Source organism: Diabrotica virgifera, chromosome 1, assembly GCF_917563875.1.
Source record: "Diabrotica virgifera virgifera chromosome 1, PGI_DIABVI_V3a".
Lineage (NCBI taxonomy): Eukaryota > Metazoa > Arthropoda > Insecta > Coleoptera > Chrysomelidae > Diabrotica > Diabrotica virgifera.
This window is the reverse complement of record NC_065443.1, coordinates 246,362,482-246,382,595: the sequence shown is the minus strand read 5'-3', so window position 1 is coordinate 246,382,595 and position 20,114 is coordinate 246,362,482. Positions and strand designations below refer to the sequence as shown.

Genomic DNA, 20,114 nt, shown 5'->3' with positions numbered 1-20,114 from the left:
CGAGCAGAAAAATCAGCAAAGGCTGGTTATTCGTAATGAGGCAGATTTATGAAAAAATATTAGCGATAAATAAAAAGATATACATCTGCAACATAGACCCAGAAAAAGCTGCCAAAAGTATAAATAAACCATGAGAAACTGTAGAATATAATAAAGAGGTAAAGGTAAATGAAAAAATAATTAGGATTTAAAAATCCTTATAGAAACACACAACATTGTACAATTAGATGGTATGAGGTCAAATACATTCACCACAAATAAAGAACTCCGATAGGGAAGCGTTATGAGCCCGTTTTTACTTAAAACAATCATGAACTATATTTCTAAGGAAATAAATAAGCAGATTAAAGAAATTCACCTAGATCACAGGAAACTAAAGCTGACAACTGTAACTCTCATATTATATTTCATAGTATTTGAAAGTAACAAAGAAGTATTAAAATATAGGGTAAACAAATGGGCGGAAAAATGGAAAATTATGTTGAAAGATAGACAACCAAAAACCATAAATAATGACTATTACAAACGAAATACAAGAGAGACAAATAACCTACGGAAAGTTGGACTGACGAAAATGAATAAACTCAGAAAGAAATGACAAGGAAAGTCTGTTAATCATTACGATAACTTACACCCCAGGCAAAGGAACTATCATAATATAAATAAATTGGCATTTTGCCACCAAAGCCGTGTAAAAATTTTAAAATAGAAATGGGTCAAAAATATAGAAAAACGGAAAAATTGGCATGTTATCAAGTAATGATTAATATACAAAGATACATGCTCAACAATACAATGTCGCCAATATCTTTACAGGTTACCTTTTGGTGACGGCTATTGCCAGTAGTGGCTGGTGAGGGAGAGCCACGGGGGACCGCCGTTCCCCGTGTATTTGCAAACAATAAATGTTACATTTTCATATTTCAACCGAACTAAATTTTACAATAATTACATTTGTTTTAAGCGTTCGCACTATATTCGGAGCTGATCTCATAACGCCCGATAAAGGCATGCGGTTACCATGGAAATGACAAGCAGTAACTAGAATCGCTAATTTCGAAACAAGCAAGGAGCTTAGCCTATTATATGTCTATCATATGGGCGCTTAGAAAGAAGCCCCAGGATAAAACTTAACATTTTATTGGTAGTATTACGCCCAGATACGTACATAATGGTTTTGTGTTGATAAAGTTAATTTGAAGTATTTAGAAATGGCAATGAGGGTGTGTGAATTATTAAAAAATACCTGAGCAAGAAAACGAAAATGCAATCGGTTGCTTAATTTCTGTAAAGGACATCGCACACATCTTATGGAAAATATAATGTCTCTCAAATTCAATAAAATTTATACGAATAGATTCGTTTTAAATTAACGGCCAAATCTTATCATTGCGCCAACTCTTAATTATGATTAATTACGGCGCAAATTGCAATTAAAGTTTATCGAAATCACATTTTTTGAGTCAGTAAAAGTGTCAGTTACCATCATTATTGCTCTGGGTGCTATTCAAAAGAGCTTAAACCTGGGCCTAAGCGAATTAGTGAAACTAATCCTCTGATTTATGGAGTACCGACAATTTGGGTGTTTTAAAATATTTTTTCTCTCTCTAACTTATGTACGTATCCATTTGATTTCAGATTTATTTATATCAATTTCTGCTCTTATTATTGAAAATATAGAGCTGGCGCAATAATAAGATTTGACCGTTAATTTAAAACGAATCTATTCGTATAAATTTTATTGAATTTGAGTGACATTATATTTTCCATAAGATGTGTGCGATGTCCTTTAATAGTGTCATATGGTTTGGATTTAACATTTTGTGACATAAGTAAAATTTTGATGATTGTAATAAATATGCCAATGACAACTACAGAAACGAAAAGATGTTCCTCTACTTTGAAATTGATCAAGATGTTTCTAAGGAGTACAATGCCGAAGAAAAACTGACGGCACTTGCTATGTTCTCAATCGAAAAAACTTTAGTTGGACAAAATTCTCCAGACTTATCTCCGATAAAAATAGAAGGATACAGTGTCATCTTGAGAAGTAGGCTTTTGTAAGAGCCTATTTATTTTTGGTATTTTCGAATCAACGCCCCATTGAACAAAATATCACCAGCCGCCACTGGTTATAATGAAACTGGAAACTTTTTACTCGACGACAAGATTAGGTTGGTATTTTTGATGACATTATTGAGTGCATAACGTACATTGATGATTGTTTTGCCATTACAGTATATATATTTTTTATTCAAATGTTGTATTATCCACCTCTTTAAAGAACTATTAGCTATAATAAATAAATTCATTTAACAATTAACATCTTACTATAGTACATTTTTATATTTGGTAATATTCTTCTCTCTAAAAAAATAAAAGTGTGAGATTAGTCTTTGTAACATAAATATTGCCTTTGTTGAAATAATAATTCTATAATATAAAAAGTGGAATATTTCAGCGACCACTAGTAGTACGTTCTTTAACGGTAAAATATTGCAGAACCTCTAAATTTTAAAGAACCGCTTGGATTGACATGAAATTTGGCATACACATAGCTAACAAGTCAAAGAAAAAAGTGATGTTGTGCCGATATGTGCTTTTGCCCCGGAGGTGGTTTTCACCCCCTCTTGGGGGTGAAAAAATATTCGTCCAAATAAGTCCGGAAATGGATAAACTGACTAATTTTAAGTAACTTTTGTTCTATAGAGTTTTTTCACAAGTCAATACTTTTCGAGTTATTTGCCAGTGAATATCTTCATTTTTTCAACAAAATAACCACGCTTATAGACGGTTTTTACACAAATAACTCAAGTAATAAGTGTTTTGTCGAAAAAACATTCTTAAAAATATAGCCTGTAACAAATTTAAAAAAATGGTGTATATATCACGTCTCTATACCTAGTAGAAGCAGAGTTATAGCTAATTAAAAATAGGTTCATATTCGTCAAATTCCAAGTGGAATACTTTAACGTGAAATAATCAAAAATGAAGCACATTTCGGGGAAAACTCATTACAACTTATTTAAAGTGTTTAAAAAAAGCTTCATTTTTGTTTTATAAAAAAAAATTTCAGCATCAAAAGTAAACAAGTTACGCTCAAAATAAAGTTAGTCCCTTTTTTTGGTAAAAAATCTGGAAAATCACCCCCTAATTAGTATCTCAAATGAACTTATCGTTACTTCACAAGTTTCTTGACTCGTGTATATATTGTTTATATGATCTCTAAGTTTCATCGGTTTAAAGTCCTTATTTTTGAAAGGGCTGTAGTTAAAAGGGGTTGAAGTGACTCGTACTGATCACGAATGTAAGCAAATTTAGAAACACCAAATCTTAATCAATTTTTGTCTAACAGAAAAACAAAATAATACGTGATATTCAGAAAAGCAATGCTGACTTTTTTTGTTTTTCGAGATTTTTGGTATCTCTAACAATTTTTAAGTTATTTTGAAAAAAAGCATATTTTTCAAAATTAAAACTTTTAAAAATTTTACTTTAAAACCAAATTTTTTCAAAAATAAGCACTTTGAATCGATGAAACTTACAGATCATATAAACACAACATAAGTAAAATAATTTGTGGAGCGGTAACGATTAATTTCATTTAAGTTGCTAATTAGGGGGTGGTCTTCCCGATTTTTTTTGCCAAAACAAAAGGGACCAACTTTATTTTGAGCGCAACTTGTTTAAATTTAATGCTAGAAACTTTTTATAAAAACAGAAATAAAGCTTTTTTAAACACTTTAAAAAAGTTATATTGAGTTTTCCCCAAAAAGTGCTTAATTTTTTGGATGTTTCCCTTCGAAATATTTGAAATTTGGTGAAAATGAATCTATTTTTCATTGGCTATAACTCTGGTTCTACGAGGTCCAGAGACCTAACGCGTACACCATTTTTTTTACTTTTTTACAGGCTATATTTTTGCTAAGAACATTTTTTTCGACAAAATACTTACTTTTTGAGTTATTTGCGAAAAACCGTCTAAAAATGTAGTTATTTTGTTAACTCGAAGTGTTGACTTGGCGAAAAAGCTCTATAGAACAAAAGTTACTTAAAATTAGTCGGTTTATCCATTTCCGGACTTATTTTGGACATATATTTTTTCACCCCCAACAGGGGGTGAAAGTCACTCCCAGGGCAAAAGCACATATCGGCACAATATCACTTTTTTTCTTTGACATGTAAGCTATGCGTATGCCAAATTTCATGTCAATCCAAGCGGTTCTTTAAAATTTAGAGCAAATACCGTGAAAGAATGTACTATAGGTGCAGGAACATCACTCATTCTCATTCACATTCACTCATCTCTGTCATTTGTCGTTTAGTTCAAGGTTTTGTATTTTCAAATTTGTGTATTTGTTTATTTAGTTCATTTCTATCTATCTATCTAATCAGCCAATAACATCTACCTTTGGACATAAGCCCCCCGTAATTTTTCCAGATTTCTTTATCTTGCGTAATTTTTTCGGTCTAGCATGATGTTTCATATCATATTTTGGTCTGTCTTAGGGTAAGCCCAGCAATTCTCCATTTGCTTTGTTAAGTTTTGTTACTTGAGTCAAAAAATCTTTTACTTTGGTTCTACTACGAATCCAGCTGTTTATTTTCCTATTTTTCCTATCTGAAACCTAATGTTTAGCATCTACCTTTCCATAGATCGTTACGTTTTCGCCATCTTTTCTATATTCAGCCGTGTGATGTATCACCAAAGTTATTTTTAACGTTTTGCGTTAAGTTAAAATAACTCTGACAGATAACTGTCTCGATAACTTTTAACGTAAATTCCGTGTGATGTATCGGTCACCGTTACGAGATGAGTTATTTCCCATAAGTTAAAAAGGAAGTAAGTATTGTTTTGTTTAACAAAGAGATCCTTAGTAAAGCTCTATTTTGGAACGCATTTTCCGCGCGCTGATATTGCCTCTTAAGACACTCAACAAGTTCATGAATCTTTTTAAAATTGTAAAAAAAAGAGTACTCTGTTGATGTTCACATTCTTTCACTAAGTATTAATAATCTCGCATATTTTTTAATAATACTAACCAAAACACGTAGATATCAGAAAAATGGATAATGTTATACACTCTTAAGGCCATGGGTACATAATTCGCAAGTATTTTACGGCTATCCCTACTTTTTCTGTCTTTACACGGCAAATTACGTGTAGTAAAATTCACACATGTATGGATATGTAAACATTACTAGAATGTCATTCTACTTGACAATGTCATCATTAACTTTAAAGAGTTGGCTTTTGAATGTTCTTGGATAACTGTTATTTGTATAATTGCAAATTATTAATTCAGTTAATAAATGTGATAATTTTTTCACTAACTATGTATCCAGTGATTGTAATAATTTATATGTACAACAAAAACTAATACACAATCGAGAAAAGAGGAAAAGCGTTAAAGTGAATTTTTTATAATTAATTGTTACTATGGAACGCTTACAATTATTTTGAACATCTTTAATAACAAAATACTTGGATCACAGAATATAATCCTGATGTATTCTCTGCTTGGATCTTCCATAAATAACAGACAAAAAATAACTTTTTATTAAGTTCACGTCTTAAATCAATTATTTATCAAATACCTTATCAATATTATTTAACCAACAACTCAAAATATTCGCGGTGCTATGTCAAATATTTAAAACTGTCACTGTCTTCTCATCATAATATTCTATTTGACTCAGTGCGTTGTATGGCAAAGATAGCGAATGTTCGATTTGGAAAATATCACCACGGACATGGTCTCCATTTTTTTCGAATCCTGAAGAAACTAATAAATGTTTTTAAAAAATTTAAACGCAGAATGAAAGACTAAATTATTATCGAGGGCCGAAAGTCCCTTAGAATAAATAAAAAGTTTCTTTTGAATAAAATATTTGAAATTAAAAATCACACTACATTTTCTCTTAGTTTGTCACCCCAAACTTGGACCCCAGACCAACGTCTTACTTGGAAAAAACATATACAGACTAAAAGAAGACAACTAGACTTGAAATTTCGGCAAATATATTGGCTCCTTGGACGCAGATCAAAACTCAACATCAAAAACAAAATTCTTCTGTACAAAGCAATACTCAAACCTATTTGGTACTACGAACTACACCTCTGGGGCTGTGCAAAATCAACATCACTGAATATCATCCAAAGATTTCAGTCTAAAGTTCTAAGATTAATAGTGGATGCACCATGGTATGTAACTAATCAAACACTTCACGAAGACTTAAATATACCTTTCATCAGAGAAGAAATCCACCGAGCCTCGGAATCACAAAACGAGCGTACCATTCACCATGACAATGAGTTAGTAAGGGAATTATTCCATAACGGCTCTGCCACAAGGAGACTAGATAGAACCTGGCCTCAGGACCTATTTTAAAACTTAAACATCAATAGAATAAGATGAGACATCATTGGAAGTCTCTTCTTCATGCCCAAAAACATGGAACAAATTTACTTAATACTCTTTTAATGATGTAGATTGTAAATAAACATAATTACATAAAAAAATACTTATTAGTTTTCTCAGGATTCGAAAAAAATGAATCCCCATTTGAATAGAATTGCAGCCGAAAATACGTACCCATCCCCTTAAATAAAAACCATACAAAATTTCAACAAAAAATAATTCATATTTTTCAAGGAACTAATTATTAATACTTACATGTTTAACATTTTAAAAAACTTTAAACTCCTTGGTAAATTCTCAGTAGCTCATATCCGACAGATGTCTCAATAATTTGTCCGTCTACTCCTTCGTATACTCGCTGGTTAGAGTTCGCGCCGTTTGTTAAATGTCTAAAGGAAAAAGAAAAGAAAAGTAAAGCACAGTATATACACGAGCGGCACCCCCTCAAAAATCGCTTAGTTTTCGAGATACTGACCACGGAGGGGTGAATGGCTAATTTTATTCATACTTTATATTTTCGAGGGTGCTGAACACAAAAATGACGTTTATTTTGAATTTCATGTGGGGGAACATTGTCATAATCGCAATTTTACCCCAAAAATAAAAAAAAAAAAAAATAAAATCACGTTTTTTTTGCGTTTACCTCGCTACAACTCGTGTTCCATTTTAACATTTTTTTCTGAAATTTTTCAAGTATATAGCTCTAACATTTTTGAAGACAACGGTACCTGTTTCAAGCTTTTATTCTTATTCTGATAAAGGTTATGAATTTTTCAAAGGAAAAGTTGCGGATTTGTGCATTGAAAAGTTTTTCGCAAAAGTTGTGTGACGAAGTTATAATTTAGCTTCTTAGTCACGTTTATGTTAAAATAGAGAGTGCAAAGAAGTTTTCTGGTAAGTTTTAGATCAAAATGTTTTATGAAAAAAAAAATAGTTCAACTTTTAATGTCGACATTAGAAATCCCCAATATATGTAGCACTTATTTTTCGAGATACTGACAATGGGTGGTGAATGGCTAATTTTGGCCTCAGATTATGTTTTTGACCCTGATGAAAACGAAAATAAAATTTATTTTAAATTTTAGGTGAGGGAATATTGTCAAAATTGCAATTGTACCCTAAAAATAAAAAAAAAATGAAATCACGTTTTTTGCGTTTAGCTCGCTACAACTCTGGTCCGTTTTAATATTTTTTTCTAAAGTTTGTACACTATATATCGCTCACTTTTTTAAAGACAATGGTTTCTGCTTTAAGCTTTTAGTCTTATTCTAGTAAAAGTTATAAATCTTTTAAAGTACAAGGTGCAGATTCGAGAAAATTGCAAAGTTTAATCGCAGAATTTGACTGACAAAATTTGAAATATAGATCTTAAATTAAATTATTTTTAAAACATGAGTACAAAGAAGTTTTATGGAAAGTTTTGGATCAAAATGTTTTATAGAAAACAAATGGTGCAACTTTTAACATCGACGTTAAAAATCCCCAAAATAACGCTAATTTTTCGAGATACTGATCATGGGTGGTGTATGGCTAATTTTGATCTTACTTTATGTTTTTGATGGTGCTGAAAACGAAAATCAAGTTTATTTTGAATTTTAGGTGGGAGAACATTGTCAAAATCGCAATTTTGCCCTAAAAATAAAAGAAAATTAAACCACGTTTTTCTTAAAATTAAAAGTTGCACTATATTTTTTCTATAACATCTCTAGATCTAAAACTCCCCACAAAACTTCTTTGAACTATATGGTTTAACATAAACGTAATCAAATAGATAAATTTTAAATTTTGTCACTTAATTTTTGCGATTTAACTTTGTAATTCACGAATCTTCACCTTTGATTTTTAAAAATTCATAACTTTTATGAAGAAAATACTAAAAACTACAGTTGCTTTCATAGTCTTCACAAAGGTGAGAAATATATGCTGTAGAAATTTCAGAAAAAAAATATTACAATAGAACAGAGTTGTAGCGAGTTAAACGTAAAAATTCGTGACTTAATTATTTTTTTCATTTTTAGGTTAATATTGCGATATTGACAATGTTCCCTCACATAAAATTCAAAATAAACCTCTTTTTCATAGTCAGCACCATCGAAAACAAAATAAGACCAAAATTAGCCATTTACCGCCCATGGTCAGTATCTCGAAAAATAACCGTTACATTGGGGATTTCTAATGCCGATAATAAAAGTTGCACTATTTTTTTTTTTCTATAAAACATTTTGATCTAAAATTCTCCATAAAACTTCTTTGTACTCTTTATTTTAACATAAACGTGATTAAAAGGCTAAGTTTTAAATTTCGTCGCTCAACTTTTGCGATTAAAATTTGCAATGCACAAAGCCGCACCTTTTCCTTTGAAAAATTCATAACCTTTATCAGAATAAGAATTAAAGCTTGAAACAGGTACCGTTGTCTTCAGAAGTGTTAGGGCTATACACTGTAAACATTTTCGAAACAAATATTGCAATGGAACAGAGTTGTAGCGAGGTAAACGCAAAAAAACGTGATTTTTATATTTTTAGGGTAAAATTGCGATTTTGACAATGTTCCCCCACATCAAATTCAAAATAAATCTGATTTTCATTTTCAGCACCGTCAAAAACATACAGTATGTCTAAAATTGGCCATTCACCTCTCCGTGGTCAGTACCTGGTCATTTTGGGGGTACCTCCCGCTCGCCTAATACTATTAAACACAAAATTATGTTTCTCATATTGCAATTTGTATTTTCTTGCAATCCCGCAGTTCAGTTTTAAAACAAATGGATTTAGAGATTCGAAATTGAAGGGTTTGATGCAAAAACCACTCAAAGACCATTTGTCGAAATTGAGTTTATGACATTTCTTGCCTTCAAAAATACCTCCGCACAGTTTGGAGCAAAACCCGTACACGCATTGTGTAAGAAACTTAATGTAGAACAAGATGGACGTTTATTCCACCAAAAATGTTAATAGCATAGTCCTTAGGATCGATGAGGCTGAGGAAGAAACTGTATCGTTTTTGTGGCATTTCATACAAAAGTATATTAGAAATTCTGTTAGTGTTCTGCATATATTTACTGAAAACTGCGGGAGACAGAACAAAAATGCTGTTATGATCTATTTCCTTTCAACTTTAGTCAAAAATGGAACATTTAAAATAGTAAATCATTTATCCGAGCCTGGGGCCTGATTCTAATTCATTTCGATGTCGCAATTTAATTTCGACTCCGCCATGACAGATGCAATTTATAGCGATTCTTATTCATTTCGATATTAGTTCCAACTGGGGATATTAACGTTATCATTTTGACACTGCTCAGAATTTGCGTTGGTCCTCCTGTTTATTGGATTTATTTGCTATGCAACCACCGCAACGTTTGTTGATAGTCTGGGCAATTATCGAAAAAATGTCATTTTGGGAAAAGTTATTTACCAGCTATTTTATTGCTAAAATCGAATCTTAAGATTGCATATATTAGTAATATGGGGTATGACAAGTCCACAGAAAGTGTGTTATTTTATTATAAACAAATTAGCACTCCTAAATCCTCTTTTTTTTTCAATCAGTGCTCTGTAACTCCTAAGATTTTTCCTTTGAAACAAAAACACTCATAAAAATTCACCGCAATTTAGTTCTGCACAGAGTTATTTTTTTTTCTGATTTCCTTCAACAAAAATTTTACTCGGAAAATCTGAGTTTTCCCAAAAAAATCTGCAATTTTCAATTAAAATTTTAGAAAAGTAATTATTTATCAATAATTAAATAAATTGGTGACATGAAAGATTTTTTATACCTAGTAGATTATATATCAGGAGGCCGGCGACAATCTAACCAATAGTTTAGCAATAATTAAAATGTTAATTAAACAATTTCGGTCGAAATAATAACCAGAAAGATTATGATACACCAGAATAACTATGATTTTCGTATAAAAAAGCTCTATACCTACTCAACGTACTTTACAGAGTTGAAATTGGACTATTTGAGCGGTTTCAGGAATGTTCTAAAGAAACAATTTTTTGGCTTATAAACAAATGGAGCCCCTCAGAAAATATCAGCTTAAATTAAATTAAGTTAACGCTGTTGAAAAGGGTATGGCTTCTTCTTCAAGAAAAAAAAATCGAATTAACTGGTTCCAGGTATAACCAATCAAATTTGACCGGCATTTGCGACCAAGTTATAAACAACAGGATTTCAATCTTTGAACCATTCCGGTTTATTCCGGTTCTCTTTGCACATACAAATTTTCATATATTCAAAAGACTCATAACAAAAAAGATTTATGTCACCAAGTTATTTAATTATTGATAAATGATTACTTCCCTAAAATTTTAGTTGAAAATTAAAGATTTTGTTTGGAAAACCCGAATTTTCCGAGGAAAATATCCGCCGAAGGAAATCGAAAAAAAAATATCTATGTGCAGAATTAAATTACAGTGAATTTTTATGTGAGTGTTTTTGGTTTAACGTTAAAATCTTCTGAGTTACAGAGCAACAATTGAAACAAAGATTTCGGAGCGCTAATTTGTTTATAAACCAAATAGCACACTTTCTGCGGACTTTGCATACCTATATGCAAAGAGAGAGAGAGAGAGAGAGAGAGAGAGAGAGAGAGAGAGATTCATAATAGATCCTACATGATATAGTTCGGTGAGATTAGGTTGTTAAGGAGCTTTTAAAAATATAAAAATATACAGGGTATTCTATTAAAAATAAAGGTTATGAACTAGCCTACTACATAAGTGGTTTTCACCCTGTATATATACACTCACCGGCACAAAATTCCGCCACCCAAAATTTTTGATTAAGTTTGACAATCTATAACTTTATTATTTGTACTCCCATTTTCAAGACTTTTGCATCAGTTTGTAGGTACATGTATTGATGTCGTTTTTTATTATTCCGATAACAAAAATTTTTTGCTTAGATGGCATTATACGGGGGTGAATGGAAGCGTTGTAATTTCTCTTGACTTTAAAAATTCTGTGGAAAAATTTTGAGGGTTGATTTTGTTTCATACTCCGTTTGTATTATCCTGGAAGTATCACTAAGGTTTTGTTTTTTGAATTATCCAAATATCTCTTTTCTTGTAAGAGCTGTAAATAAAAACACTGCTTTGAAGGTTTTCTTAAGAGGATGGGTACGTATTTTCGGCTGCAATGCTATTCAAATGGGGATTCATTTTTTTCGAATCCTGAGAAAACTAATAAGTATTTCTGAAAAATTTAAACGCAGATTTAAAGATTACGTTATTAGCGAGGGCCGAAAGTCCCTGAGAACTTCTATAATGTTTATTTTAATAAGTTACAGGGGTGAAAAACTAAGAGAAAATTTAGTGTGATATTTAATTTAAAATATCTCATTCAAAATAAACTTTTTATTTATTCTAAGGGACTTTCGGCCCTAGGTAATAATATTGTCTTTCATTCTGCGTTTAAATTTTTCAAAAATATTTATTGGTTTTTTCAGGATTCGAAAAAAATGAACACAATGTCCGTGGTAATATTTCCAAATCTATCTTTGTCATACAACGCACTCAGTCGAATAAAATATTGTCAGCATACTGTCAGTCAGACAGTGACAATTTTAAATATTTGATATGGCATCGGGAATATTTTGAGTTGTTGATTAAATAATATTGATATATAGTGTATTTGATAAATAACTGATTTAAGACGTGAACTTAATAAAAAGTTATTTATTGTGTATTATTTGTGGAAGATCCAAGCATAGAATACATCAGGATAATATATTCTGTGATCCAAGTATCTTGTTGTTAAAGATGTTTAAAATTGTAAGCGTTCCATAGTAACAATATATTATTAAAAAATCACTTTAACACTTTTCCTCTTTTCTCGATTGAGTATTAGTTTTTAGTTATCACTGAATACATAGTTAGTGAAAAAATTATCACATGTATTAACTGAATTAATAATTTGCAATTATAAAAATAACAGTTATCCAAGAACATTCAAAAGCCATCTCTTTAAATTAATGATGACATTTTCAAGTAGAATGACATTCTAGTAATGTTTACATATCCATACCAGTGTGAATTTTACTACACCCGTAAAATATTTGCGAATTAGGTACCGATGGCCTTAATTAAAAATATTAAACTCACTAAAATTAACAAAACAAAACAAAATTAACAACAAAACCAAACAATTCAATAGCGGGTATGTCCACCTCTTACAGCAACGACGGCTCGCAATCTGTTTGGCATCGAATAAAGATGTGTTATCCTTGCCTCGGGAATAGATATTCCTCTACCAGGGCCATAACTGTACCAAATTTTCTGGAGGCCTAGGATGACGGCGAATTGCTTTTTTTAATTCATCCCATAAATACTCAATAGGATTGAGATCTGGACTGCATGCGAGCCATTCTAATCTTATCAATCCAACCTCTATTTTATGAGTCAATCAGTGTTTTAAAATGGTACAGCTCTTACAAGAAAAGAGATATTCGGATTATTCAAAAAACAAAATTTTAGTGATGCCTCCAGGATAATATGACAGGACTTGGACTATGAAACAAAACCAGCCCTTCTATTTTTCCACAGAATGTTTTAAAGTTAGGAGGAAATACAACACTTCCATTCACCCCCGTATAATGCAATGCAAGCAAAATTTTTGTGTTACCGAAATAATGCCAAACGATATCAATACATGTACCTACAAACTGGTGCAAGAATCTTGAAAATTGGAGTACAAATAATAAAGTTATAAATTATCAAACTTAATCAAACATTTTGGGTGGCGGAATTTTGTGCCGGTGAGTGTATATACATGATGTATGTGATATATAATATTTACCTGACATTCGAAAACGGAATTTGACTCTTATGTATCCATAAAATGTCAGCTTTGGGTCTTCCTACTTGCTCATTTCTGAAGCTAATGTATCTGGCGACACCTTGGAATGCGTTAGAATCTTTTGATGTGAAGAATAACCATATATCTTTCTCGGGTTCATTCTAAAGATCAAAGACAATGTAAGCCAAACATTATATTTGAACATATGAAGCAATGTAAATTGTTTGGTAAGCGTTAATTTAATTTTAGAAAAAACTGATGCTTAATTATATATGGTAAATACGTGGTCAAGAGGTTGCTCAAGTAAGTTTCATTGTAGTAAATAAGTATAAAATATTTTTAACATGAGTATTTATTCATTCACTTTAATAATTTATCATTAAAAGTTAATAATACCTACTTCTTAATATCAGCTTTTTTTTAATATCAATATGTTTAATTTCAAAATTAAAGTTATTAAATTTTCTGCGCAAAAAATCGAATCGATTCAAGTTCACAATTACTTTATATTTTTTTGTTAATCCGGACTTACATTATTATAGCGCGTTTCGCAGTGACTTTGCAGGAGGAGAAGCATAGCCTATTAGCATGATCGATCATAGTAGAAAGAAGAAGAATTTACTATTGAATTTATTTTAAACTTAAATTAAACGGGTGTTTAAAATGTTCGACTGATAAGCTAAATGTAGGAAAGCCTGTATACAGGCGTAGAACAGGCAACACTGTTCTTCATAAGAGTCAGTATTGCAACATCACCGCGAAACTAGTATTGGGACTGGGACCGTGCAAGTTCGGAAAAGCGATACCTGGTTTCATAGCTCGGCAACATTTTTCGCACTTTTAATTATCGTCCACTTATATAGCTCCATTTTCCGTTCGAACTTTACCTAGCTGCAGACGGGGGTTCTGAATTGCAACTTTTTGAATTCCCTCCCTTTGTCTTCACTGCAGCATCCATCTGGCTTGCAAATTTTAGAAGCCTTGGAGGTGTTACCAGGGAAATGAACCAATAAGTTTTCAATTTAAAATCTTTTAGTAATATTTTTAATATTTTTCAATATCATTAATGTTGCTATTAGGATTGAAAACTTTACCTTTCATTTCAATTGCCAGATGACGCTAGTCACCTAATCCATACACGTCAGTTGCAATGTGGGCATAAGCTTTCAAGGTTTGGTCACTTCGAGCAGAGAGCAGCAGGCCTACGCTTCTCCGATGATGACTCCAATAAGAGTCGAAAATCGTCGATTCAGAGTGCTGGACTGCGCTCCCTGTTCTAAGTGAAAAATAAGATTGTTTTGCCTTCGCATTGCAACTGAATAAAAATGGTATACATTTTTATTTTAGTTTTTACAATTAATTAAATTTACTTTTATATAATAATTGCATATCATATCAATATTGTGGAGCAAAATATAATTTTTCTTCTTCATTGACAGTAGATATGAAATATACGTCAATTTGACAATTTCAATTGACAATGAATTATTTAAGAAAGTTGCAAGATTTCTCCGCTATTCGCACACGATCGTTTCTCGTATCCCCTAGAAGTACTTGCACACCGCGAATATGCTTTTTCTCATGAGGATCTTTCAGTGCGTCACACTTTTTCGATTTCTTTCTAACGCATTAAATTGCATGTGACAGAAAAAACGCACGTCGGTGATTACATTTCGTCGGTGACATTTATAACATTTATTCTAGTTGTCAATAGATGGCGCTATAATCGAAAAAAAATTATTTCCGAATTATATAATATATCTACGAATATAATCTGTACAATTTATAAGACTATACAAATCAAAGAAAATACCATTTTATAAATGCAATAAACACAATTGATTTGTTTTTAGGCCAAATTCTAAATAAAATGTGACAACTGTCAGATTTAACTAAAATGTCATGTCACTAAAATGTATATTATCACGGACTTACCTTTTTTTCCATCATTTGTGACGCACTGAAAAATTCTTATGAAAAGAAGCATAGGTGGATCGCTCCGATGTAGTAAATAAGTATTGATTATTTTTAAAATGTGTATCTATTTATTCATTAACTTTATTAATTTATTATTAAAAGTTAAAAAAAGACTAAGTTTTCACTCTAATGGCATATAAAACAACATAATGCTATTCTACATCCCACCCGAATGAAAACAATGGGAACCTTCTCTGGTTACACCTCCGAGGCTTCTACAATTTGCAAGCCATACGGATGCTGAGACTAAGGAAGATGAGGGAATTCTACAATTTACAATTCACGTCCCATCTGCTCAACGCGGTAAAGTTCCAACGAGAATGGTTCCCTTCGTACTCCAATCAGAGTAAATGTAAGTCAAAAATGAATAACCATTTTCAATTTCGTTGCAAACCGAAAATACAGCCGAACCATATTCTAGTCCGATCAGAGAGTGCAGCAAGCACCTCTACCGGTTTCGAAACTTATTAGTCTCTCATCAGGAGGCACATATGCTGCTCTCTCTGATCCAACCAAAACAAACCCCAGCGTGCAGTCCCGGACTGCAACGAACGAAATGGCATAGATGCCCTAGCGGCAACTGCTAGCAAAAAGACTAAGTTTTCACTCTAATGGCATATAAAAGTTAATTATACCTGTTTTTCAATCTCAGGGTTCTTAAAAATTCCAATATAATTTCAAAATTAAGTCAGTAAATTGTCTGGCCAAAAAATTGAAGCCAACTATTAAACTTAGTTTTTTGTGCTCCTTTCAAATATGCAAACGGATTTGGAAAATTTCGATGTACAGGGTGTTGTTTCAAGGTCACGATAACTATAAACTTTTTATTACTCCGGACCTGGATTTTTTGTGTGATTAGTAGATGGGTGGTTTGGGTTCTAAGTGTACCAAATTTCAAAAAAATATACAAGGTGGTTCCAAACTTATGGATCCAGAAAGAAATCGATAAAACACCGTGTAACTCGGTTATAAAAGTATTCACCATTGACCATTCAAGTACACTAAGCGGCAAAATTAACGGAACATCTTTTCCGACAATTTCCTAAACCTATTGTCCGATTTGAGTGATTATTTTGGTATGTTATAGTCTTATTATTAAAAAAAAATGGATGTAATGATATTGTTGCTAGACAGATAAATGCTATTTTATACCGGATGTAACAATCATACTGTGTTTTTTCCTTAAAGTTCGGAACACCCTGTGGAATATTCTAGCATATATAAAATATTGAAATTAAAACTCAATTGTAGCCTTAGGATTTATTAAAATTTTCTTTTTCGACTCATTTGCCTATGTTGAATAATAAAAAAGTTAGGTACGTTAACAACTAGGCATGTTTTCCATCAATAAATCCTCATTTTCTGCTTAGTTTAATAAACAAGCCTAAAGTAAGCCATGAAAAATTAACGAAGTGTCTCGTTTGTTGTGAAAATTAGTAGATTTACTATTTAAAGTTTCAATTAAGTCCGTACTTTTTTTTTTGTTGTTTGGTGGAAGTGGAACGCGCTACAAGGAATTTGACCCGTGATGAGTGTGTTTAAGCAGTGATCTTACATAGCGAAGGACTTAGCTACTACCATGCTATTGGCTCCTTATATTGGTAACAATTTTTTGCTAATGCACGATAATGCAAGACCTCATCGAGGGTATACCAGCAGAACGCACTAAGTCATTTTTTTTAGTTATTCAACTATTAATGCAGTCGAATATAAATAGGTATGCTCTATATACTGCAAAAACACATTAAGTCGTACTTATTATAATAACAGATAAAAATTTAATACTAAAAGTACAGTCAGTTTGACTGTTTCATTTACTAGCAGAATGCATTAAGATTAAGTAGGTACTCTTAATGCAGTCTGCTTGTACTATTTTTGCGAAAACCGAACATACAACACTGCATTAACTTTGACTGTACGAAAAAGAGAAATCTTTTACCTAATTAAAGGGCCAAAAATGTGACAACTCATAGTTCAAGCCGTGCTAATCAACTATTTTTGAATATTGAAAATTTTCCAAAATTGTACTCTACGCCGATTAAAATTATGTAGTTGTGCCAAAAAGAATGAGTTAATGCAGTTATGCGAGAAGAAAGTAATACCAGAAGCCAGAAGTATTTCACAGGTGGTACGAAGATTTGCCGTTTGATGAAAAAATTATCAATGTTCTGCCGGAACCTGATGTCTATGATTCATATTAGATCATTTAGTACTAATATCACCAGAGTAAATAGATTTTAAATACAGCATCTAGAGACTTGCAACTTTTTGCATTGTGTTCAGGATGATGTCGGGAAAAAGTCTACAATAGAAAAATGGGTGAAAATGTATAATTGCATTTTAAACTGCATAAAATGTATCCAAAAGTGCATAGACATGTCAAGCTAATTAAGGACCAGATTTTGTCACTCGGAGGCTTTTGGGGTCGCTGAATACGAATTCGCCATCAGCACCGACCCTCGGGGTACCTAGGGCACAGTGTCACTGCTAAGGCACATCATCTTCTGGAGTTTAGAGGGTTTTCGGCATTAAATTGATGCAAACATATGACTCAGGGAGTCTTTGGATGTGCTGAAGACGAATACACCTTCAGAACGGACACCTGGTGTCTAGGGTCACGCCATCTGCGAAGTTTCGAGGCATTTCGGCACTTAATGCATGCAAATAGATTACTAGGCGATTTTTGGGGTCACTTAGTACGAATACGCCATCAGAAACGAACCCGGACCACCTGGTGCCCGTCACTGCTAAGGCATGTTACCTTATAGAGTTTGGAGAGTGTTTGTGCATTGGGGGGTCGGTTCTGATATTGTATTCTTATTCAGCGGCCCCAAAAACCCTCGAGTAATCTGTTTGCATTAATTTTCCGAGAACCCACGAAACTCCAGATCATGTGCCTTAGCAGTGAACCTGGGCACCATGTGCTCCGGTGTTCGGTTCTGATGGCGTCAGCGACCAAAAAACCATCAAGTGACAAAATCTGGCCCTCAATACACTTATTTGGATATTTTTATGCACCTTTGGATGCATTCTTTGCACTTTTAAAATGCAAGTATGCATTTCCATCCATTTTTCTATTGCAGATTATTTTTCTGACATCATCTTGAACACAATTCAAAAAGTTACAAGTTACTACGACCAGTATTTAAAAATCCTAAATGCTCTGGTCTAGATAAAGAAGACTAATCATTTAAGTATTTGCTTTTTGTATTTTTTTGTATCTAATAATTAAATTTCTGAAAATTTCTATTGTTCTTTTTTATTTTTATTTTTCAACAGGATTTTTTTAATGCCGAAATTCTAGTTGTCTAAGATTATAGAATAAAACATTATAATGGTAAAATTAACACAACTAAAATTAACATTAAAACGAGATTAGTTGTGTGTCTACTTGTGTAAAATAGTAACATTATGAACAAGCAGAATGCAACAAGTCAGTTCATTATTTATTAAAAAAAATAATTACTAATTAACCAAAAAAAAATAACTGTTGTTGTAATATACCACATTCTTTAAAATACCATTACTATTTCTATACAAGCAATAGAATTAAACTAAAAGTAATACCTTTTGTGTAATTTTGATTTATATTTAAAAATTTGACTAAAACTTGATTTTCTCAAAACAGTGATTTTTGACTTAGTGCAATCTACTCGTATACCCTCGTCATGTTCACAACCTGTAGAACCTTACAAGAAATAGAAACAGTAGGTCTCTAGATTTGGAATGATATTGATCAATACCAAATAGCGCACCTCATTTGTAATATAAAAGTACATATTTCTTTTACTATCGAACATAAGCGAATGAATCAAAAAACAAAATGTTAAGAAAGCCTAAGGCTAATTGAGTTTTAATTTCAATATTTTATATATGTATGCTAGAATATTCCACAGGCTGTTCCGAACTTTAAGAACTTTAAGGAAAAAACAGAGTATGATTGTTACACCCGGTATAAAATGACATTTACCTGTCTGGCAATAATATTATTACATCGATTTTCTTAAATAATAAGGCTATAACATACCAAAAAAAGTCACTCAAATCGGAAAACAGGTTTAGGAAATTCGAGACATCTAACATGTCCCATTTTTAAGGTGTTCCGTTAATTTTGCCGCTTAGTGTATTTCCGTTTCCCAATGAAACACTCTATAGCAAAACTAACGTCTGTCCAAACAAAAACAAGTATGTACTTACACAGTTCAATTGAATAATCTTTTTCTCCGTTTGCGGTGCAAACGTCCATCTTGATGTCGTGTATCCTATATGAATACTCGACCACTCTTTCGCTTTTATGAGTAGAAAAACTTTTCCCTCTCTCTTCAAGCTTGACATATTGAAAAACATGTTTGGCCTGTCCATATTAGGACAATACTGTAACCGATGGGTAGGAAAACCGTTGCTCTAAAAGAGAAAACATATATACTTTTAAAACTACACTGTAATTTTTTTTAGTAAATCTCCCGATTTAAATACGGTTAGAAATTGTAACCCTCATTAAACGAGGTAAAATTACTATAAGAAAACTGCAAATGTACTACTCAAATGTAATATTACTGTTCTTCTTCTTCTAGTGCCGACTCCACTAATGAAGGTTGGCTAGAACCATTGCAAATACGTCTTTATCTTCTGCTTTTTTAAAAAGCGTGTCTGTTTCACCCGATTCAGTCGCGAATGTTTTTCAGCCAGGATATTTGTCGTCTACCAGGACCACTTTTTCCTTCGATTTTACCCTTCGTAATCAGCTTTAATGGTTTGATGACGAGTGCAGACAAGCAATAGAGGAAAGAAATGAAGCACACAAAATGTACATAACAAGAAGAACACGGGAAAGACGAACATTATTTGAAGTCGCAAGACGGAAAGCAGACAAGATATTATGTAGAAAGAAAAAGAGAGCCTATGAAAATAG

The 20,114-nt window shown here is 32.2% G+C and overlaps 1 protein-coding gene across 1 annotated transcript in view; it reads right to left on the bottom strand.

The window, feature by feature from the left end:
* Nucleotides 1-1,740: 1,740 nt before the first annotated feature.
* LOC114346629 (3'-5' RNA helicase YTHDC2-like) overlaps nt 1,741-20,114 on the bottom strand; it is a 77,051-nt gene continuing 58,677 nt past the window's right edge. Inside the window, exons 7-10 of the mRNA XM_050641976.1 lie at nt 19,400-19,606; nt 13,226-13,386; nt 6,678-6,811; nt 1,741-2,367 (exon numbers count right to left, since the gene is read on the bottom strand). Coding sequence (XP_050497933.1) covers nt 6,700-6,811; nt 13,226-13,386; nt 19,400-19,606 — 480 coding nt within the window. The 3' untranslated portion in view covers nt 1,741-2,367; nt 6,678-6,699. The remainder of the gene's footprint in view (nt 2,368-6,677; nt 6,812-13,225; nt 13,387-19,399; nt 19,607-20,114) is intronic.